This window comes from Microcaecilia unicolor, chromosome 3 (genome assembly GCF_901765095.1).
Source record: "Microcaecilia unicolor chromosome 3, aMicUni1.1, whole genome shotgun sequence".
In the NCBI taxonomy this organism is placed as follows: domain Eukaryota; kingdom Metazoa; phylum Chordata; class Amphibia; order Gymnophiona; family Siphonopidae; genus Microcaecilia; species Microcaecilia unicolor.
Genome location: NC_044033.1, coordinates 349311966 through 349336749, shown reverse-complemented (window position 1 = coordinate 349336749; position 24784 = coordinate 349311966). Strand labels below are relative to the sequence as shown.

The following is a 24784-nucleotide window of genomic DNA, read 5'->3' as shown; positions in this document are numbered from 1 at the left end:
TCAAAAAAATCGTAAGTATTCACATACAATTCATTAGTGTAAGCTAACAAGGCTTTCCTTTTGATCAGTGTTTTCCACCTCATGTCTTGTCAGTGACACTTCTTTAGAATTAAATGACTCCTGATGAAGGCATTGTTTGCCAAACAAGGCTGTGTCGAGTCACTTCTTTTGCATCACAGACGCTGGTGTGCACTGTTGAGCATTAAAGTCGACTTGTCTTCATTGTGTTATTTGACTCACTGTTGTATCCTGTTCTTTGTGTGGGGACCTTCTCCTATATACCATCCGCGTAAATAGAACTGAAATGTTACGTAAACATAATTCACTATATTGCTACTCATGAACAAATCATTTATTCTTTCCTAGTATACCCATTTTGCGCCATTTTTCTTCAGTTTCTTGTTTTTACTTTTAGTCCAAAAATTCTGGGACATATATTAGACAGCTGCACAGCAACGGGTCAGTGGGAATCCTGTAGGGATCCTGCAGAAGCGTAGGTCCCTTCTCCCTCCCCCTCCTCCGAGCCTCAGGAACCCCTCCCCGCACATACCTCTATACATCCTGGTGGTCTAGTGGCCTCCTCGGGGCAGGAAAGTTCCCCATTCTTTCCTGCCTCGCTGCCGCTGATCCACTCACTGCCACCGCTTCATTAAAATGGCAGCCAAGACTTTTGGCCAAGTCTCGGCTACTATTCTAAAGAAGCAAGTTGCTCTCCTGGTCTGTGAGGCAGTGAGGGATTGAGTTTTTTTTTTTAATGTATGCTAGGATTGGGATGGGGGTCAAAATTTTTTTTATTATTATTATTATGCAGGGATTGCATTGGTTTAGTTAAGCTGAGGATTTTATAAATATCATGTTTTAACCATCTGTCATGATGGCTGACATGTGTAAGTAAGCCAGTAAATAAATATATAAATAAATTATGTTTAAAATGGTGATGAGAGTAAATAGAGGTTTGTGAACGTAGCAAAAAACAGTGAATTTGTCATTGGGTTAGTTGCCTGCAGAAATGGAGAGAGAGAGATGGAGACAAGCATTTGGGTGGTGGGTGGTAGAGTCGTTCGTGGGTGGGAGAGGGCTGTAAAAAAGGTGGGTGGATAGGAAAAAAAAAGAGTGGTAATGGGGACATACATGCAGTGGCATTCCTATGTCGGCTGCCACCCAGGGTGGATCGCTGCTGCTGCACACCCCCCCTCCCGGCGCATCACCTCCTGGAGGTGAGGGAGCAGTCGCATGGATGTCAGCTCTGCCAGTTCCCTTCCCCGGAACAGCAAGTAATGTCTGAGTGAGCAGGGAACCGGAGGGGCCAACAGCCGCACAGCCGCTCCCTGCACCCCCTTGCAGCATGCACCCAGGGCAAACCGCTACCACCGCCCCGCCCTTGGTAGGCCACTGCGTACATGGAGGGGGGGGGAAGGAAAAGGGGGAAATAAAGCACATGGAATAGAAGGAGATGTGTGGGAAAGGAAAGGGGGGCATGCTGCTTATAGATGTTTGCTTTTTTGGAAATGTAGATCTTTTAAAATGTTGTATTTAGCAGAGTACATAAGAAAATGCATTTATGTTATTTACCAGTATTTTCACTGCTTATAGAATCTGGATTTCTTGGGGGAGGGGGTCAAGGTGACTCTGCAGCAGGGTGCGGAGTGGTGGGGCTGGAGGAGATTACTTGTAGTGGGGACGGGTTAGATTTCTGTCCCCATGCAACTCTCTAATTTATATCTTATGTATGAGTAGTAATTCATGACATATTTAGTATTGACAAATTAAATCTGGTAAGAGAAGTAATTTGTGTTTTGGTATGTTGAAACACCATTCACTTCACCTTTTGAAACATTTAAGAGGCTGGCATGGGTGTAGTTTGGGAGGGGGATGAGTGAGACATTATCCCCCCCCCCCAAAAGGCTTGGCAGTGCGGTGCAGCACTCCCTTCCCCCCCCTTGAGTGGTGAGGCACCTCACTCTGTGTTGAAACGCCATTCACTTCACCTTTTGAAACATTTAGGAGGCTGGCGTGGGTGTAATTTGAGAGAGGGATGAATGGGATATTACCCCCCCCAAATGACTTGGCAGTGCGGTGCGGCACCCCCTTCCCCCCTTGAGTGGTGCGGCACCTCCCTCTTCTGCTGCCCCATGGAGTTCAGATCTCTCCTTCCTCCCTCCATGCTGCAGGCCTCCACACACATCAGCAATGTAAGTGTTGCCTTTAGTCTGCCCCGAAAGCTACCTCTGTTCAGCCACTTCCTATTCCTGTATAGGTGGGCTGCCGCGGTACAGAGGCAGCTTCAAGGGCAGGCCGAAGGCAGCGCTTACATCACTGATGCTTCCAGCAGCCTGCAAGCTTGGAGGTTTACAGTGTTGTGGAGCATGGGGGGAGGTGGAAAGCGATATCAGCGGTCCCGGGGGGGGGGGGGGGGGGGGGGGGGGGACAGCAGTAGAGATGGCAGAGGAGAGAACAGTTACAGATGCGGACCCTAGGGCAGGACTGCAAGTGAAAGGCGGAAGTAGAGGGGAACGGAGATGGAGGACACAGAGGAGAGGTAATGGACAGCAGAGATAAGGAGACAGAAAAAAAATGTCAAATAGACAGGAGAGACAAGAGATACTGGAAAGCAGGAGATAGATGAGGCTAGGGGATGTGGGTGGAGGCGAGGAGAATGAAGCAGAAGACAGATGGGGCTAGGGGTTGGGGAGGAGAGGAACAGAATAAAAGATGGGGCTAAGAGGTGTGGGTGGAAGAGAGTGTTTGTATACTCATGAGGCTACACCACACTGTGATATTCTGAAAAAGTGTTGGGACAAGTTTCTTACTGTAACCTCCTGATGCTTCTAGGGTGAACAGTGCTCCTTTTAATCCCAATGTCAGGAATACTAAATTTAAAAATCAGCTGGCAGCCTTTTATGCCAAAAACTTTCTGTCACGCACTTCAGCCCCTCTGACAACAGTCTGAGCACTGCTGCTAGGGGTGACAGTGACTCGGAGTCACTAGCTGACCTCCGGTGGCCAATCAAATCCCATAACACAAAAAACTTTGAAAGTTATGAAACCTAACTGAAAAGTCCAGTCTCCATTTTGAGCCCATAGAAAATAATGGGAAAAATACATTTTTACCAAAATTTCCAACAAAATTCACTCAAAGGGTCCTGTTACCCTAAAGCCCGCATTCCCATATTTTGTTCACAATTTTGCTCCCCATTTACAGATATTACCACATTTTTTTCAAAATGTACCCCAGAAATCCCACAGAATCGGAGATAACCACTACAAAAATATTCAGTAATGTCCCACACACACCTCCAAATGATGCCTGCCAAAAAAAAAAAAAAAAAAAATCTAAACCCCAGAAATACCCCAAACCAAAAACCTTCTCATTTTCCCATTAAAATGATTTTTACCAAAAATTTAAAGGTACTAATCCACCTCAGGAGGTTCTCTGGAACCCAAAGCTATCTTTACATTTTACCAAAAGCTAACCCCTTAGCACTCAGCCAAACGGGACCAAAAGTGCAATTTAAAATAAAAGTAAATAAAACCTTGGGCCACCAGACCCCTGAAGGAACCTCACTTGATCCCCACTAGCAGAACGGGTCCAACGGACCCCCAGTTACCAGTAGTCCCAAAAATTGAGGCCTCGGCTTCAGTTTGGGCCTAATTGTGTTTCCGGAGCACTACTGCGCATACACTAACAAACATGCATGCTCTGACCATTTTCCTAGTGTGTCCCGACCTGAGAGGCTCATTTCTCAGCCAGGAAGCACTGAAGATGGTTACCCCAAACGTGACCTCCCCCTAGAGACCTGGAACCACCACTGGACCCCACAGGCTCTCGCCTGCTAGCCACCAATGAATCCGCTAACTTACAGAACTCCATGGGCCTGGAATGGCACAAAAACCACGACTCCACGACCTCCTCGGTAAAAATTTTTTAAAAACATTTTCTCTCCTTTTTTTTCCCCCACTGGTTACATTATTTTTTTGCCTTCAGCTGAGATGCTGGGCATGTTCATATTGGACTTTTGATATCAAATGACCCCTGACGCAGGTGTCATGTGCCGAAAAACTGACAGTGTTGGGTCATTGATGTACAAGATTGAGTCTTTGATATACAAGATTGATCTACGCTGTGGAATAAAAGCAGTGCCTTTTTCTAGCAAAAAAGGTGCCAGTACTCAAATGCTAGGCCACCCTTCAGGGGTGGGGTGATCAGTGAAGGACACCCCCACAATAGTCATGTCCCTTGCAACCAGTCACAGAATCTGTGACAAGGCAGAACTGGTGTGTAGAGCCTGAGCTCTTTCATTAAAATTTGGGGTCCATGGGTCAATTTTAGCAGACAATGGAAAAGATGCCGGTACTCAGTACCCCCAAGTACCCTCTCAAAAAAAGCCCTGAATAAAAGGACCCATCCTGGTTTTTAAGGCTCTTGTTACTTTTTTTTGTGCTTTGGACTGTGTTCTGTGCTTTGAACCCTCTCTACGTTGTTCTGTGGAGGGGAGGGGGAACAGAGCAGTGAGGGAGGAGTGGCCTAGTGGTTAGGGTAGTGGACTCTGGTCCTGGGGAACTGAGTTCGATTCCCACTTAAGGCACAGGCAGCTTCCTTGTGACTCTGGGCAAGTCACTTAACCCTCCATTGCCCCAGGTACAAATAAGTACCTGTATATGTAAGCCGCATTGAGCCTGCCATGAGTGGGAAAGCGCGGGGTACAAATGTAACAAAAAAAAACTATGAGTGAGGGGGGAGAAGGGGAATAGAGCAGAAGATGAAATAGTGATTGAAGGGGAGCAGAGCAGGGAATTACGGATAGGAGAAATGGAGTGGGCATTTTGAAGGGATAGTGAATACTTGGCAGTTTTAGGTGAGTGGGGGTATATTGATGGGTTGGGGGAACAAGTGAGGGTGTAAAATGAGGGATAAGAGAAGAGGGTCAAGAAAAGGGGATGATATGGGGATAGATTGAGACACAATATGAATGGCCTAGAATATTGGAGAATGGATGAGAGACATTGGAAAGGGATAGGAATACTAGGGAGGAGTATGGGAGGAAAGAGATGAGTCTCTGAAAAGGTTGAGTGAGGGTGGAAATGGAGCTAAAAAATGGTGAAAGAGCGACAATAGGAAAAGGGGTATAGGGTAAGAGATAAGAATGGCCTTGGAGGCAAGAGATGGCGCTAGGACTGATAGGGTGATGAGATGCAGTGGAGGATTGATGAGAACAGAGGATGGGAATGGGGGACTAAGAAAGTGGTTAAAAACTGAGGTGAAGGAAGCTATTAGAGCTAAAAGAAAATCTTTCAGAAAATGGAAGAAGGATATGACTGAAAATAATAAGAAACAACATAAGGAATGGCAAGTCAAATGCAAAAAGCAGATAAGGAAGGCAACAAGGGACTTTGAAGAAAAGATTGTGTTGGAGGCAAAAACACATAGTACAAAAATTTGTAGGTACATTAAAAGCAAGAAGCTGGCAAAGGAATCAGTTGGACCGCTAGATGACCGAGGGGTAAAAGGGGGCACTCTGGGAAGACAAAGCCATAGCAGAGAGATTAAATTAATTCTTTGCTTCAGTCTTCACCGAGGAAGATTTGGGAGAGATACTGGTGCCAGAAATGGTATTCAAAGCTGACGAGTCAGAGAAACTGAATTAAATCTCTATTAACCTGGAGGATGCAATGGCGCAATTTGACAAACTGAAGAGCAGCAAGTCACCTGGACCAGATGGTATTCATCCCAGAAAAATGAACTTGCAGAACTATTGTTAGCAATATGTAATACATTAGCATTTAAAGCTGTTCCAAGACATGTATAAAGTGCCTCCCAGAACAGGTACCTGTAAATGATGATGTCTGTCCAACATAATCACCTACTCCTGAAAGCTGGTCCCCATGATCACCCCCTGAGATATGAACCAAACAAAACTCACTCCGATGCAAACCAATCTGTTGTAACCGCCCATTCTCAGTGGTATCAATCCCCCTTATGCGGGATCCCAAAGCAATCCCTCAAGGCAGGAATCCCCCATGTGGCCAAATCCCCTCAGCATATGACAAGCAACTAAACATCAACCCCCCTCCCCCCTCCCCCCAAGGCACTCACCCTCCCTCCACCTCTCAATCCCCACCCCAGCCTTACTTGGGATCATTGTGTCGAGTAGGGCACGAGTGATGCTCACTCACTCAAGCCATGATGATCCCAACACTCAAAATGGTTGTTGTGACCACTAAAGATCTCAATGACCAATTTCAGACCTGGGCATCGCTTCTGCCTCACTAGACTAAAAGACCCCCAGTAAGGCCTTGGTGAGGACTGAGGTGTGAGGGATAGAGTGGTTGCTTGTTGGGAAAGGGGGGGGGGGGATAGAGGCCACTGATAGTGGATTGAATACTCTACAGCAGAAGCAGCAATTTTAGAAAGCTGCTTCCACATATATATATGAGTGGGGGGATTTCAATGTTTTTTCTCTCCGCACACAGCTCTCTAAAATCACTGTTTCCTCTGTACATGGAAGGACATAAAATGTGCAGTCCTGTACCTAGTTTGCAAGATACACTACATTTGGCAGAGCTTCTTGTAAAATATTCTCCATGTCTTGACCTGGTCATGTAAATTCCTCGCTCCTTATACTATCCAAAATCTGCCTTCAGGTTGGGTTTCCTGCTGCCTGGCAGGGGTGATGGTGGTACCCCATGCTTGTCCATCTTAGAGCAGTAGTCCAGTCTGGTCACTTTCACAGACAGCATGGAGATGCACCACAATAAAGATGTAAAATATTTTGAAAAGGCCAAAGGCATGTTGAGCATTTGCAGGTGCAATTTGGTGGACATAAGGGTCAACAACCAAGTTGTAAGTGAACCTTTTTATTGGTTGTTGATCCTTATTTCCTCACATCCCTAACACGGCAGTCACAATTTTCTGCTCAGATTTAACTTTCAATATATATTTAACTTTTCCAAAAATACAGATTTCCCTACACTGGGTTAACAAAAATAAATACGTAATTAAATAACAAAACAGGACAAACACACATCAAAACAACAATAAATAAGTGTCAGACAATATAACAGGAGGAACAAATAATTTTTAAAAAATCATAAAGCCAGCCAATAGGAACATGCATAATATATAAGAAATCCTGTTTAATTTAATGAACTACAACCTGCAATGTAAAATGAATGCCTAGCTCCATAAACACAAGACCGATCAAAGTCACAGCCAAGCATCAATCTTTGAAATACCAAGTGGCCTTTTGCTGAGTTCTGTCACTTCCTCTTCTAATCTTATTCCTAAATAAACCCTGTGTGGGTGTATTTGAAAGGAAAGGGGAGGGGTAGAATTGGTATGTATGACACCAGGTGGGTGATGGAAGAAGGAGAAAAAAAGCAGTGAGATTATTAAAAGGAAAAGAAGAACAGATTGAGAGAGAAAGGTAGCTGCAGGGAAGACTAACACTGCTAGAAGCGAAAGGCAAGAGACATGTTAAAAAGGGCTACAAGGCTATAGGCACCACCTAGGCAAGAGCTATGTGCAGAGCCGGATTTAAACTTGGTGAGTCCCCAAGCTATATAAAGTTTGGAGGCCCCTTATTAAAAAGTTACACCAGGTGGTCTCACAAAGGTGCATACCAAAACAGGGCCTTGGGTCACCACAGAAAAATTGAACATATATATATGCCTTTTAATTATTTAATAGCAAGGTATTTGAAGTGAATTTTGTTGTTTCAACTGTGGATATCAGCTCTGCACATAAAAAGCCACATAAATTTCTAAAAGACAAAAACATTCTGAAATGTTGTCAGGCCCCAAGCTGTAGCTTGTTTATATTATGCCTAAATCCAGCACTGGCCCTGTGGAGATATAGCAATACAGATGAGAGAAACAAACGAGGCCATAACAGAAGTGAGACACAAAGCAAGATGGGATGGAAAGAGTAGGGCAAGTAAGGAGAAGTTAGTCTGAAACTAGAAATTACTAAAGAGGGAGAAACACAGGGGAAGAGGCTCACGTGTGTCTTGGGGTTTGGGGGGGGGGAGGGTTTCCACAAGGGACTCATTACTTTCTATGGGGCAACTGCCTACAGACTCCAGTGGGGTCCAGTGGCGTAGCTAGGTGGGTTGCAGGGGGAGCGGTCGCTCCCCTAAACAATCTTTCAAAAAAAATGGCGCCTATGAACCAAAGGCTCCTGCCGCCTCGTGCTGTATAAACTTTTCCTCCCAGCCGCTACCTTTTGAGTCTGTGGCAGCCTGGAGGAGCTGCAAGCATCCCTTCCCTGCCCCTCACTGACTGGGTCACTCAATCCACTGCCTCCCCGACTGACTTGGAACTTAAGTTGGCTGCAACAAAATGAAGCTGTTCGCTGATAGCCCTATGCGCGCTACTGTGCCACCTCTCTGCCAGTTTTCCTCCTCACCCCCCCCCCCAAGATGTAACTTCCTGTTTGGGAGGAGGGCGCGGAGGAAGGAAACCGGCAGAGGCACGGCACCAGTGGCGCGCATAGGACTATGGCCCCGTATGCGGCTTCATTTTTGTTGCACCCAAATTGGGGAGGCAAGGCAACGACGCGAACAAGGAGGTTGAACTGAAAACTTTGAAAGGCAAGCCACTGCTGTATCTGTCTTTCACCTTTTGCTTGTATAGTCTCTCTCCCTTTCCTCTGCTCCACGCAGCCGTTACACTCGTTGTTGATTTTAATCATTGGCAGCATTTTTATTTGATCATTGTTTCAATATTGCTACTAAGTATTACATATTAAGGCATTTGTTTTAAACTTTTGTTTAAATTCGTTTATTTAGTCCTTATAGGCACATGGTTTGCTTTTTAAATCCAAAAGGTGAATGAATCCTAAGGGTGGTTGAACAATTAGGTATAAACTGTTGTTTCTGACTTTACTTGTTTTGGACTGCTTTGGGTCCTGCTGATCTGTACATCTGCTGTCTAGAATTTTGGAAGATGGAAATAAGAAAATAAAAAAAGTTTGGGATGTAATCTGTAGAAGTTGTTTTGCAGAGTGTGTACGGATGCCTGTTCTGGTGTGTGCATGTGATATTTGAATAACTGTCTATACTTATGGCTATGATTTCTGAACAAGCGGCATCACTAAAGGACAGACTTTTAAATCCCACTTGATATATATGCTAATATCAACTTTGTCAAATGTTTCAGACATGTCTATGTACTTGCTTCCATGCTATAACTGAATTCTGTGGTGATGGCACAAGGAAAGCAAGTTTGGTTCAGTGAAGGCTAACCTGTTCCTTAGTTGGGCTCTAGTATTACCATAGTAATGTTATACCGAATGTTCTTTTGCTAAAGTTCTATTACCCTATTAATTTCCCGTTGTCTCTTTCCATTGTTCCATTGTTCTTTTCCTTGTCCTCGCTTAACTTCTCACAATGTAATCCATAACTGATTTGTAACAAATCATATCTCCATCATTTACAATGTATTGTAAGCCACACTGAGCCCGCAAACAGGTGGGAAAATGTGGGATACAAATGCAATAAAATAAAAATAAATAAATAAATTAGTGAAAATGCGACCATACCATGCTTCTGTGGTTATGTTCCACTAATAAGTTAAACGATTAACTGACTTTCTTGAAAGGACTATATAAACTTTGGGTACCTGACTAGGGATACAGACGTATACTTATTTATTCAATATCACAATTCCTCATGTAGAGCAATAAAACAACCTTTTAAGGTTGATAGTGTTTGCAATGAGCTCCTTTTATTACTGACCAGACAGAGAGAAGAGTTTTCATTTTTGGCACAGTATATGTCATCACAGGAACAAAATATAAGAAAACCAATGGACTGCATTAGTGGCTTTTAGCCTGTTTAGTTATGCTTAAACAGAAGAAATCTGCATGAAACAAAATATTTATTTTTATTTTGACTTATAAAACCAGTTGTCCCTGAAACATGCCTCAAAACGGAATAATCCATTTGTGTATCTACAATGTAAACTTCTACAAAACAGATAAAATTAAGATGTGATTCCATATGCCCCAATGAAAGGAGAGTTTAATTTAATTTTACTTCCATTTAATTTCAGTATAGTCCATATTTATAACACCAGCTCATGGGAAAAAAAATAAAAAGACAGGGACCAGCCCAATTACAAAATTAAATTCCCAGACATCAAAGGTAGAAAAGAAAAAAAATATTTTTTATGTAATACTTTGTAAGGACTGAGATGTACCTGCTTTGTAAAATGTACATTTTTTTCTTTTTTTTCTATTTTTCTTTTGCAAAGTACAGGAGAAAATTCATTCTGTTTCTCTTTTACCAGTATTGCACTGAGTCTGGCTTTCTTGGGCAGAGTGGAGGAGGTCTCTATTTCAACTTTTGTATGTTTTTTTTTTTTTTTTTGTGGCTCCTTATTCTGTATTAGATGAGATGAGGGTCTGTCCATGTTCTGCATGTGTGACTGAGATGAAGGATTCTGCTAGCATATAGTGTCTATGTAGGAATGTGTAACAGTGCAGCTTGTTCCAGTTTCCCAACAGTAGGTATATTGGTGCTTTAGAGTCCAGTGTAATATATATAGCACTGTCTTTACATTGGTGGGTTAGAGCTGTTGTGGTGTGGTAAGCTTGGTATTCTAGGTATTTCATAAGTTGGACCTAGAGTACCCCCTTGCCAGTCAGGTTTTCAGACTATCCACAATAAAAATGCAATAAATTGATTTGCATAAACTGCCTCCATTACATGCAGATTCATTGTGGATAGCCTGAAAACCTGAATGGCAAGGGGGTAATCCAGGACCACTTAGGGAAACACTGCTCTAGGGCCCAGTGTAATATTTGTAGCACCGTGTTTTCATAGGTGGTTTAGGGCTATTATGGTGTTGTAAGTTTTCAGTATAGGTTTTGGGTGTCATTTTGCAGAGTTTTGTGTTATTTCACAGAGTGTCTGGCCCTATTTGAAAGTAGGCTGTGGGGCAAGGGGCACTTTTGGTGGCCCTTGTCACACAAAACAAAAATGCTCAAGGCTAGTGGTCTCCACATCCTGTAGAGCCCATCTGATTTAAACAAAGTATCCAGCATTGGAAGAAGTGTATGTGCTGTTCCTGAGGTGATGGTCACAATTTTAATATTTTTACTTGTAGTTAAGAAGACAGGTTGCCTGCTCTGGCCAGTCCAAGGATCTCTTCTGCGTCCTATCTCCTGATGCAACTTCATGTTTCCTTGTAGGCAGGACGCAACAGAAACAGCCTGTATTAATCATTACCTGCCACAGTCACTACACCTGAAAACAACACAGGCACTGCTGTCTAGCTGACACCAACCGGCGCCTATTTTATAAAAGTCTGCCCCCCCCCCCCCCCGATGTCAAAACTTGGCTACGCCTCTGCATCTATACAAATAAGGTGCAGTTTGAGAATGCACCGCTACCAAAGCTTTAAATTACAGACAACATGTAGCTATATCTAAGCAAATTAATATATGTTTCTGTGCATGGTCTGAGAACAAAAAAAATCAAGAGCTGTTCTACACCTGTTTGAATCAATACATTTACGGCACCCACAATACTTCCATGGCACCCAGCAGGAGAAAAAATGATTGAAATGACGAGATTATACTACCTTGTTGAGTGAAGTCCATATGAACTCTGCTTAAGTCATTTCAAATTAAAAACCTTTGCTGCTGCAATGTAGTTATGAATAGTTATGCACACTTTATTAACTCTGACAATACCTTTCTAAGAAAGCAACTATTAACCACTTATTACTACTGGCTGCTCATTCACCACCTGACCTGTCTGCACTGTTTTGCTTGTGGCCACCAGGGATCATTGTGAGCTATCATTTACTCTTTGATATCTACACATGGCACTGCAAAACTGCAGCCCTGTTCTCAAGAGACTGAAATGTGGTAGCCAGGCAGCAAGAAGAGGCTGTCTAGGACTGCAGAATTCTAGAGGACAAAGGGGAAGCGGCTGGAATCAGAGGTTTAATTTTCACCAGGTGTGTGTATATATTATATAGACTTATACCATCTTTTTGAAAGCATTCCATTGTTTCCCTGATTTATTGATTTAAAAGAAATTGACTATACCACCTTAACTAACAGGTAGATCTAGGCGGTTTACAGTGGTAACAATTACAAAAATATAAAAAAATAGGAAGGAACTACAAAAGGCAAAAGAATAGTCAATCATTCCTACACAATCAAACCTAAAAGATAAGGAAACAGAGTGAGGGTAGGATAGTAGGGATAACTAAGGAAGAAATGGATAAGGAAGAGGAAAAGGGAGGGAAACCTGCATGCAAATCTCTCTCATGAATATTCATTGTGGATATTCTGAAAACCTGACTGGCTGGGGTGCCGCCAGAACCAGGTTTGGGAACCACTGGGCTAGAGGAAAACCAATGATGTTACCAGTGAACAGCCTTATAAGTGATTGTAGGCTAGGTCTTTAGAGCCAGTTTTAATTTTTTTAAATGACATCATAAGTACATAAGTATTACCATACTGGGACAGACCATAGGTCCATCAAGCCCAGCATCCTGTTTCCAACAGTGGCCAATCCAGTTCACAAATACCTGGCAAGATCCCAAAAAAGTACAAAACATTTTATACTGCTTATCCCAGAAATAGTGGCTTTTTCCCAAGTCCAATTTAATAATGGTCTATGGACTTTTCCTTTAGGAAGCCGTCCAAACCTTTTTTAAACTCTGCTAAGCTAACCACCTTTACCACATTCTCTGGCAACAAATTCCATAGTTTAAATTACACATTGAGTGAAGAAACTTTTTCTCTGATTCATTTTAAATTTACTACTTTGTAGCATCATCGCATGCCCCCTAGTCCTAGTATTTTTGGAAAGCGTAAACAGACGCTTCATGTCTACCCGTTCAACTCCACTCATCTAATATAATAATTTGTACCTCCAATGTTCTCTGGCTGGCTGGCTGGCTTCGTAACATCCTGATGTCAGCTTGCCTCCAGTGTTCCCTTCCCTCTCACTGTCCCGCCCTCGTGTAAAGATGAAATGACGTCTGAGGGCGGAACGGTGAGAGGGAAGGGAATACTGGAGGTGAGCTGACGTCAGGATGTTCTGAACGCAAGCAACTGAAGGCAACGGAATGCTGCACTAGAGGGGATGACAGAATCACGGGACATCGAAGGGAGGGGACAGCAGGGCAGAGGAAAATCAATGGACATAGATGGGATGGGAGGATAGGAAAGAATCGTGGGACACGGATCGGAGGGCAGGGCAGAGGAGAATCGCAGGACATGGATGGGAGGGCAGGGCACAGGACAATCACTGGACATGGAGGAGAGGGCAGGGCACAGGACAATCGCTGGACATGGAAGGGAGGGCAGGGCACTTCCTTATTCTCTTCTGATTTACTTTCATAGGAATCCTATGCACCTCCACTTTTGATGGTTTCTGCTCCCTGCAATTTGTAATGACATAGGAAATGTCAATGACATATCCCATATCACTGCATGTCAATAACAAACGAAGACAAGCAGAAAAAACTCCACAAATTTGGTGGTTTGCCGATTATAATGCATACACTCTCAATGACATTGCTCCTGTGATGTCATAAGGAGAAAAAGAAAATGAACAATCCTGGACTTGACATGGAAAAATGATACAAAGTGACATATTTACAGCTGCCTATCCCTACCAAATAAAAAAGGGATACGCCTAGAGAATGACACAGGGATGGGGACCCGCAGTAACCGTGGGGATGGGAACAGGGACAGAGCTTGCGGGGACGGGGCAGAGACGGGGACAGAGTCCACGGGGTAAGGTGGGGATGGGGATATAGCCCACGAGGACGGGGACAAACTTTGTCCCTGAGTCATTTTCTACTTTGAAGCCTGTTAATGAACTGGACTGTTATGGCCACAACTAGCAAAATTTGCATAGGGGATCCTGTACATCCTGCTACCAGCACATCTTCTAAGAAGGCATCTTCTATTGCAGGAAGAACTGTGGAAGACAGGAGAGCTAGACTAAATCCTGAGAGTGTTGATGACTTCTTATTCATCCACAGATTAAAAAAATCATAACAGTGCTTCATAGGGCATAATTCTGCCCTCTAAGGCATACAGAACGGGTTGTACTTTGTACCCCTGGATTAGGATTCCTTGGGGTAGTAGAAATCAGCTATTGTTGGGGTTGGAAGGGTAGAGAGTGGTGGTGAGGTTTATTATAGCTGTTCACTGTTATTATTGTTTTCTATTTGTAATTTATACACAATAGTTGCACAGCATATTGTTCCTTTTCATACTTTCATAAAAAGATTTAAATATAAAATCATAATTGTTCGAGGCTTCTGCAGATGAGGACAGACAGAGCCCATGAGGACGGAGCAGGGATGGGAACTGGGACAGAACCTGCAGGGATGGGGGCGGGGATGGGGGCAAACTTTGTCCCCGTGTTATTCTCTAGATGCACCCTAGCAAAGCCAGCTTCTAAGAACCTTAAAACGTTTCTCTGATTGCCCCTGAAACGTACTGAAGTGGGGAACTTTCAAAAGCAGGAGGTGAAAAAGTACATATATTTGTTTTGATAAACACGAGTGTTCCTCTTAGAGAGGACCATGACCTAGAAAAGTAGTTTTAATTTTTTCTTTTATTGGAGAATGTCAAGTTGTTCTTCTAAGATAAACCCACTAACAGTAAAGTCATTTTTCTTATCGGGTGAATTATTTTTGTTATCTGCAGGCTGTGCATTCCCACATGAATGACCTTTTCTGAGCACACACTTGCATAACAGCCAACAGCAAAACATCAAGTCTACCAAAAAAAGAACTTGCAAATGATCCTTCCCTGGGGGAGACCTCAATACCATCTGAATTAAAAAAAAATTGGGGTCCTATACCAGTGTTCCCCAAGTCCAGTCCTGGAATACCCCTTGCCAGTCAGGTTTTCAGCATATCCACAATGAATATGCATGAATTCGATTTTGCATATACTGTTTCTATTATATGCAAATCTCTTTCATGCATATTAATTGTGGATATCCTGGAAACTTGACTGGCAAGGGGGTACTCCAGGACCGGACTTGGGAAACACTGTCCTATAATAACAGTACATGCTAATGCAATTAATGCATGAGCTACTACTGGAAAAGATGTGAGCAAAATCTAAATAAATAAATAAATGTTATTTACCACAAGGCCATTTTAGGCAATGGCCCCTCTAGTAAACCAAACATTAACAGAAATAGTGCATGCTGTTAGTATAGGACCCCCAATATCATAAGGTACTTTTACCCAGTGCGTTTTCTCTAGCGAAAAAGATGCCGGTACTCAAATGCCAGACCACCCTTCAGGGATGGGGTGATCACTGAGAGATCCACCCCACAATAGCCAGGCCCTCTGCAACCTGTCACAGAATCTATGACCAGGAAGAATTGGTGTGCAGAGCCTGAGCTCTTTCATTAAAACTTGGGGACCATGGGTCAATTTTAGCAGACAATGGAAAAGGTGCCGGTACTCAATACCCCCAAGTACCACCTCAAAAAAGCCCTGTTTTTACTATATGTTAAGCCAGGGGGAAAGATAGGATCTCATCACCCTTAGATCCAAAACAGGGTCGGTGTGGGGGTGGGGGGTGGGGACATAGGAGCCAACCTTTTGTAATTATTGGGGGTGCTAAGCCCAATGGAAATAACCCCTCCCTCAACACATACAAGGAATTTTCTCAATATTGGGGATGCTCAAGCACCCACAGCACCCACAGAGTTGGCTCCTTTGGGTGGGGAACAGCTCTAGGGAGCCACACAGTCCAGATATCTGCATCTCCTCCTTCCTTCCAGATCTTTTTTAAAAATGTATTTCCCTTCTCAGAGGGGCCCCGATGTGGCAGCCACTCTTTCTGCCACGATTCACTTCCCTTTGACACAATTTCCTGTTTCCGTCTGGGCGGATCACGGTAGAGAGGGAAAGCTTCAGAATACCCCCAGTCCCCAATTCATGGACAGATCTACTTTTTTCCTGGTGAAACTGACCTAAGAAGCATGTACATGACTAAAACCTGTGTACACAGAATGGTTTTGCAGAGGGAATACGTGCTGGGATGGGACAGTGACAACTTCACACCCAGTTCCGAGTTGCAACCACTTCCCAACAAAAATGCACACGAAGCTGGTCCGACAGCTCAGCTGCACTGCTGTACACAGCAATGCGCGAGCTCTGGGCTCGATTCCTAAATCGAGTTTCTGTTCCCTGGCCTGGCTGTGGATGCTACCGAGACAGCAAGAGCTCAGCAAAGGGGAGAGACACAAAGTTGGAATGAAAAATGAAACAACCAGGCAGGGCAGTGAAAGAACATAAGAATAGCCATGCTGGGTCAAAACCATGGGTGTAGACTGGGGGGGGGGCAAGGGGGGGCAATGTCCCCCCAAACGATGATGAGGCGCCGCCGCGCCAGTAGTTAAAAAAACAAAACAAAAACAAGCAGGCACGTGCTCCTCTCCGTCCGCTTGGCTTCTCTGCCCTCTCTGTCTGCGTCCCGCCTTCCTCTGACGTCATTTCCTTTCGGGCGGGACGCAGACAGAGAGGGCAGGGAAGCCAAGCGGACGGAGAGGAGTGTGTCGGTCTACCCCCCTCTTTTCCTCCCTCCAGCGCAGGCAGCAGTCTTTTTCAGCGTTCCTGGCAGCAGTAGCGATGTACACGCTGCCTTCGGCTCTGCCCCGAAGCCTTCTCTTCAAGTTCCTGTTCCCGCAAAGGAAGGCTTCCGGGGCAGACCGAAGGCAGTGTGTACATCGCTACTGCTGCCAGGAATGCTGAAAAAGACTGCTGCCTGTGCCGGAGGGAGGGAGGAAGAGAGGGGAGTAGACAGAGTCACGATCTTGGACCTCGCAGGTGGGGGGGGGGCAGCAGAAGGAAGATGGATGGAACTGGGAGGGGTGGGGAGCAAAGGGAAGGAGATGGGTGGGACTGGGAGGGGTGGGGAGCAGAGGGAAGGAGCAAGAGATGGATGGGACTGGGAGGGGTGGGGAGCAGAGGGATGGACCAGGAGATGGATTGGATTGGGAGAGGTCAGGCACAGCAGAGGGAAGGAGCAGAAGATGGATGGGACAGAGGGATGGTGAGCAGAGGGAAGGAACAGAAGATGGATGGGACTGGGAGGGGTGGGGAGCAGAGGGAAGGAGCAAGAGATGGATGGGACTGGGAGCGTTGGGAGCAGAGGGAAGAACCAGGAGATGGATTGGACTGGGAGGGGTGGGGAGCAGAGGGAAGGACCAGGAGATGGATGGGATTGGGACAGGTCAGGCACAGCAGAGGGAAGGAGCAGAAGATGGATGGGACGGAGGGATGGTGAGCAGAGGGAAGGAACAGAAGATGGATGGGACTGGGAGGGTTGGGGAGCAGAGGGAAGGAACAGAAGATGGATGGGACTGGGAGGGGTGGGGAGCAGAGGGAAGGAGCAAGAGATGGATGGGACTCGGAGGGTGGGGAGCAGAGGGAAGCCTACTGGAAAGAAGACACTGCATAAAACAGAAGACACTGGGACCAAAGCGAATAGAAAAACTAAATGATCAGACAACAAAGATAGATAAAAGTATTTTATTCAGAATTTATTAATTGAAATATGTCAGCTTTTTGAAATGTGCATCTGTGATATTTTGCCTGTAAATTTAAATTCCTTCCTCCATATTAGCATATTCATTTGCATATGTATATATGCAAATGAATATGCTAATATGCTCTGCCCATCCTTTGCCCTCCCAAATGAAACAGTCAAACTAAGCCTATGGTCAAACCGATAGTCCATCTAGCACAGTATTCAATAGAAACAAAGAGGTGGAAGAAAGACAAGAAATGAGTAAAGTTGGAAAAGAGAAACAAATGAGGCAACAAAGAGAGAACTAAAATAATGACTAAACAGAAAGGATAAATAAAACCAGAGATGAAAAAGGTTGGAAAATAGTTTATTACTTTTGGTTATATTTGTGATAATTTCATTAGGCTAAAGTGGTTAAGCTTGTCTGTAACCTCCTAAAGCCAAACTCCTTGGTTCTAGTCACCTATCAAACTTCCTGACTTGTCCACCTCTAAAGGGAGTTCCAATCACTGCACAACAGTGACCCCTACTGGCCACAGTCAGTTCGCTTATGTGCTGGGTTCACAGTGCACAGTCCCCGACTGTGGATTGTTGCTGCCATGACTGAACTGGTTTGTGGGAAGTAAGGGTAAGGAGGATTAGAAGCGTTGGGGGGGGGGGGGGGGGGGGGGGGGAGGATGGAGAAACAATAGACAGAGGGAACATTAAAATCACTGGGCAGTTGCAGAGAAAGGCCTACGGTACTATAAACTAAGCCCAAAAGGAGCAGAAGAAAAAAAAAAAAAAGAATTAGACATATGCATGGGAGACAAATTTGTCATAGGCTACGCAGCATAATGGTCAGTCATATGGTAGAAGGATTCACTGAGCTTACATAAGACAACAGATGTGCAGTTCTATATACAAGCACCGTCTGCTAGCCTGATCTAGGGAAAGACACGGGGACAGGGACCCGCAGTAACTGCGGGGACGGGGACAGAGCCCATGGGGACGAGGTGGGGACAAACTTTGTCCCTGTGTCATTTTCTACTTTGAAGCCTATTAATGAACTGGACTGTTATGGCCACAACTAGCAAAATTCGCATGAGGGATGCCATATATTCTGCTACCAGCACATCTTCAAAGAAGACATCTTCTATTGCAGGAAGGAATGTGGAAGACAGGAGAGCTAGACTAAATCCTGAGATTGTTGATGACTTCTTATTCATCCACAGATTAAAAAATCATAACATTGCTTCATAGGGCATATTTCTGCCCTCTAGGGCATACAGAATGGGTTGTATTTTGTACCCCTGGACATTTTAACAGGGTGGATTAGGAGTCCTTGGGGTAATAGAAATCAGCTACTGTTGGGGTTGGAAGGGTAGAGGGTGGTGGTGAGGAGAATTATTATAGCTGCTCGCTGTTATTATTGTTTTCTATTTGTAATTTATACACAATATTTGCACAGCATATTGTTCCTTTTTATACTTTCGTGAAAAGATTTAAACATAAAATCATAATTGTTCGAGGATTCTGAAAATGAGGCCAGAGCCCATGGGGACGGGGCAGGGACAGGGACAGAACCTGCAGGAATGGGGCGGGAATGGAGACAGAACCCATGAGGATGGGGCGGGGCAAACTTTGTCCCCGTGTCATTCTCTAGCCTGATCTAAGAGCTTAATTTTCAAAAGCATTTCTGTGGTTAAACAATGTTTTTCACTCAGAAGTAGTTTTTTAAAAAAAATTGCCTTCTGGATATTCACGTAAAGTTATATGCACCTATCCATATGCATTGCCATACTGGGACAGACTGAAGGTTCATTAAGCCCAGTATCCTGTTTCCAACAGTGGCCAATCCAGGTCATGAGTACCTGACAAGATCCCAAAACAATAAAACAGATTTTATGCTACTTATCCTAGAAAAAAATGCAGTGGATTTCCCCCAAGTCCACTTTAATAGTGGCTTATGGACTTTTCTTTTAGGAAATTTGCTTTCTTAGCTGCTGCTGCACACTGAGGAGAGGGTTTCAACTTAACAACGATGACAACTAGATCCTTTTCCTGGATGGCGATTCCTAATGTAGAACCTTGCATCATATAACTATAGTCTGGGTTCCTCTTTCCCACATGCATCACTTTACACTTGCTCAAATTCAGGGGCAGACTGACAGTGATCTGGGCCCACGGGCAGTAAAAGCCATTGGACCCCCCTGGCCACTGCCCACTGCCCCCCCATTGCCACACTACCCCAACACACTACAGCCCCTGCTACCGCTGCAGCTGCCACCCTCCTCCCACACGCTACAGTTCCCTCAGCCTCAGTGGGTTCTTCCCTGTCCTACCTTGAAGGACTCTGGTGGTCTAGTGGCTTCTTTGGGGGAAGGCAAGAACTCCACTATTTCCTACCCACTACCGCTATTCTGCCCGGCACTACCGTGTTTTCAAAATGGGTGCCAAGACTTCCCACGGGTCTCAATAATCTCACAAGACTGCCACAGTGAGTCTCAGCAGCCATTTTTAAAACACGACAGCACTGGGCAGAATAGCAGAAGGGCAGGAAAGAGTGTTGTTCTTTCCAGCCCCCGTAGAGGCCACTAGACCACCAGAGCTCTCCAAAGGGCTGTAGTGTGCAGCAGTGGCGAGCATCTGGGCCCTTGGGCACTGCCCAGTTGCCTGAATGGTCAGTCCGCCCCTGCTCAAATTAAATGTCATCCACCATTTGAATGTCTAATCTCCCAGTCTCATAAGGTCCTCTTATAATTTAACAACTTTGAATAACTGTGTCATCAGCAAATTTAATTACCTTACTAGTTATTCCTATCTCTAGATAATTTATAAATATGTTAAAAAGCAGCAATCCCAGCACAGACCCCCTGGGGAACCCCACTATCTACCCTGCTCCATTGAGAATACTGACCATTTAACCCAGTTTTAATCCACAATAGGACATTACCTCCTATCGTATGACTCTCTAATTTCCTCAGGAGTCTTTCATGAGGTACTTTGCCAAATGCCTTTTGAAAATCTAGATAAACAATATCGACCGGCTCACCTTTATCCACATGTTTATTCACAATTTCAAAGAAATGTAGTAGACTGGCGAGGTAAGACTTTCCTTCACTAAATCCATGGTAGCTTTGTCTCAATCTATGCTTTTGCTTATACTCTGTAATTTTGTTATTTATAGTAGTCTCTACCATTTTGCCCGGCACCAATGTCAGGTTCACAGGTCTATAATTTCCCGGATCACCTCTGGAACCCTTTTAAAAAACTGATGCTACATTGGCCACCCTCCAATCTTCCGGTGTCATGCTTGATTTTAAAGATAAATTACATATTACTAACAATAGCTCTGCAAGAGGGTAGCATTGGGCAGGGGTGGGTTGCAGTTATCCACATTCTTTTGAACACTCACATATATATGCACTTAATTTAATCCCCCCCCCCAAAAAAAAAAAAAATGTGCGTGCTACACAGAAAGTGTAATGTGCTTTGAAAATTACCCCAGGGAATTTATGCACTTACAAGTACATACATAATTTTGTCTGGAACATTCACCAAACCCTGCACAGGAAAAAGCATAAATGGAGGTGCCACAGGTCAAAGCAAATTCCAATCACAGTTTAATAGGTTGTCTATAAGTATTGTACCCTATAAACTCCAAATGAAAGCTCTCTTGGGCACCGTTTATTTTATTTTGGGCTTTTTTTTTTTTTTTTTACTAAGAAACGCTAGCGATTCCTGCGCCTTAATTGAGAGGAAGCCCACAGGAATTGAATGGGCTTCCTCTCATTTGCTGCGCCGGGAATCAATAGTGTGGCTTAGTAAAAGAGGCCCTTACTGCCTTTTTGAAGAATTTCACTCAAGGCGGTTTACAGCAAGAATGAGTCAAACATAAGCAATAGACAATTACAGCCAGTGGCGTAGGAAGGGGGAGCGGTGGGGCGGTCCGCCTCAGGTGCACACCACTGGGGGGGGGGGGTGTCAGCTCCACTGGTTCCCTGCTCTCTCTGCCCTGGAACAGGTTACTTCCTGTTCCGGGGCAGAGAGAGCAGGGAACCAGCGGAGCCGACGCAGCTCCCAACGACAACGTGCACTCGGGGTGGAGCGCCAGTGGTAAGAATGCGCCCCGAGGGGAGGTGCGTGCGCCGTGCTGCACCTGGGGAGGTGCGCAGCGGCGACCCGCCCCGGGTGTCAGCTGCCCTCGCTATGCCACTGATTACAGAAGTAAAAATATTCAAATAGCAATACAAAGAATGGCACAGTATGCTACATTACAAATGTCAACAATACACAATAAAACATTTTAATAGACAGCATAAGGTGTAACCAAAGATGGAACATATAGATAGATAAGATAGAGTAAAAGGAGTAAGACAATAAGGGAATAATTTAAAGAAAGTTGCACATGAGGTCAGAAAGGTACTTGCTTATCTACTCCTACCCTAGCTGAAATTATATTCAACTCCTGCTACAGTATGTGCAGCTGATGTTACTCCTTGTGTGTGCGAGCTGCACAGTTCGTTACTTCTTCCATTAAATGCCTGAGTGAGGAGCCAAGCTTTCACCTGCTTCCTAAAGCAGAGATAGTTATGTTAAGCCAGTGGCTCCCAAACCTGACCCTGGAAGCACCCCAGGCAGTCAGGTTTTCAGTATATTCACAATGAATATTCATGAGATAGATTAGCATGCAGTGGAAGCAGTGCATGCAAATTTCTTCCATGAATGTTCATTGTGGGTATCCTGAAAACCTGACTGGCTGGGGTGCCTCCAGGGGGTCCAGATTTGGGAACCACTGTGTTAAGCAAAGTCTGTCAGGAAGTGTTTTCCAGAGTGTGGGAGCTACTCTGGAGAAGGTTCACTGGCAGCTATCACATGCTGTGTTGTTCTCTGGAGAGAATGTGGTTAGGGATACTCCTTGGGAGGACCTTGGAGGTGTGTAGAGGGAGAGATCCTGTTTTTCAAGTACTCTGGGCCATTTACTTTAAGGACCTATGAACTCCAGATGGTAGCTCTCTTGGGCACCATGCAAGTAATACAGGAAGCATTAGCAGTACATTTAAGAGCCCGAGATCATACTCCACAAATCCCAGCTTAGGTTAATTACTATCATGACATGCACAGAACTAACTCATTTGAAGGCACTGCCCCCCCCCCCCCCCAAAGAAAAATATACAACTGTGCAATTATAAAAAAAACCACTATTTTTCTTCTGGAAGAAAAGTCATTAGTAAATCTGAGTCCCTTAAAGCTTAAATCTTGAAGGGTGCTCACACACACAAAACATCTAATTATCCAAATGTGGGAAATTGACAGTACTTTTGAAAGATAAAATATTGAGCAAAATACAAGGTTTAAAAAGCAACCATGCAAAGCATTTTTGGAAATCAACTAGTTTGGAGTTGCAGAGTTTTCCTGAAAGTAAAATACTTTTTACGTAAGATTAGGTAACGACTAAGCAGTGCTGGGTGCAATGTCAAATTCCCCATCTTCTGCTAAAGGAGGGGGGAGGGGAGAAGGGGGTCAAGAACAGCCCTAGCAAGAATTCTGTCATATTCTTCTCCAGTTGTAAACAGCAACATTCCAGTGCTATTTTGTCATCTTAAAATGTAAGCTTTCCAGCATATTATGCTTTGCTATAGAAATACACCATTGGCCTCTGAGCATCCTGCGAGGTCCGCGATCCTACATACAACAGTGCTGTCTAGGGACACATACATGCAATGGGGGGGGGGGGGGGGGGGGGGGGGGGGAAGAGATCTGCAAGAATTAAACACAAGAAGTTCTGCTTGAAGTTACAAGCAGAGAGGGCTAGCGAGGAGGCGGAACTGGCAGATGCTGAGAAATGCTGGCAAACATAATTTAAGTTGCAAACTGAGGAAAAGCCCCCCAGTCTCATCCAAGAGGAAAATAACTAAGGCTCAGCGCTATAATAATGTGGCTACAGAAGAGCACAGAGAAAATTCCAAGACTGAATGACTATGGATAGCATCGCAGTAATCAGAACGCCCTACAAGTGCGCCAGAGACTAAAAACAGAATTAACAATAGTAATGATAGCAACTCAGTTACAAAGAAAATTAAAGACAAAAATGAAAACTAATTCAATTAAACATAGGTAAAACGCCCCTCGAGAGTGAATGATAGCTGTAAAGAAACAGAAGGACGAGCACACACTCACCTGGCTGTCCCTTCGGCTCCATCTGTGCCCGCGGCAGCACTACAGAGCTGCGACCGCTGCCTCAGAGCTGGTGCCGATGCCACGCCCCAGTCCCGCCTGTGGGCGGAGACACGGCAGAGAACACAAGAAGGAGCTGGATGCCACCTGCTGGACAAAGTCCTACACACACGGTCTAAATAAACAGGTATTTCCTGTGGCAGCTGGATGATTGTGGTCCGCCTAAGCCCAACGTCCTCTCCCTTTTGGTTACAAATGGAGAAGGTTTTTTTTTTTAAACTCCAACTTTATTGTTGCTTTTTTTCCGTTTGTCTATCCTTGAGTAAACAGGTCATTCAGGAGGGCCAACTCAGATCATATGTCCAGATTTTGGCGGATCATAGCTTAGAATCTATTACATTGTGAAATGGAGAAAGGGTAGTTGACATGATGGAGGGGCACTTTCAATAGAACGTCTATATTCTGAACAGGAAAGATCATCTGGAAAGATCATGTCTATATCTTTTGTGTTTAAAAAAAATGCTATGCACGTTTTTATAATTTGGTCATTTTTCGAACAAAAGACGTCCAAATGCAAGAACCAAAACAGAGGAGTGGCTTAATGGTTAGTGCAGTGGGCAACATGGGTTCAATTCCCACTGCTGCTCCTTGTGACTTCAGGCAAGTCAAATACACAAGGGGCATTTTTGGATATGACATCTAAGTCTGAATTTGGACGTTTTTTTTTATAAAATGTCCAAAATCAGAACAGGAAAGGTCATTTTCTACAAAAAAAAAGGCTATCTTTTCCTTTTGAAAATGCTGTTTGGAAAAATGTTTTGTGATTTGGATGTTTATTTTTGGTCCATTTTCAAACATCCAAATGCAAAATACACAAGAAAATCCACAATAAAGTGAAACCATTCACGTGTTCCTAAGTGTGGTAAAAGCTTTGGTTGTAATGTAAATCTCAAAGTGCATCAGAAAGTCCACATGGAACAGAAACCATTTGCATGTATAGAGTCTGGTAAAAGCTTTGGTCAGAAGGTAAACCTCACAATGCACCAGAGAATATACACAGGAGTGAAACCATTTGCATGTCCTGAGTGTGGTAAA

General features: G+C 44.2%; 1 protein-coding gene across 1 annotated transcript in view; it reads right to left on the bottom strand.

The window, feature by feature from the left end:
* The window catches only part of LOC115466908 (tumor protein D53 homolog), a 219406-nt gene extending 195670 nt beyond the window's left edge, over positions 1-23736 (bottom strand). Inside the window, 1 exon segment of the mRNA XM_030198486.1 lies at positions 23693-23736. Coding sequence (XP_030054346.1) covers positions 23693-23714 — 22 coding nt within the window. The 5' untranslated portion in view covers positions 23715-23736.
* Positions 23737-24784: the final 1048 nt, after the last annotated feature.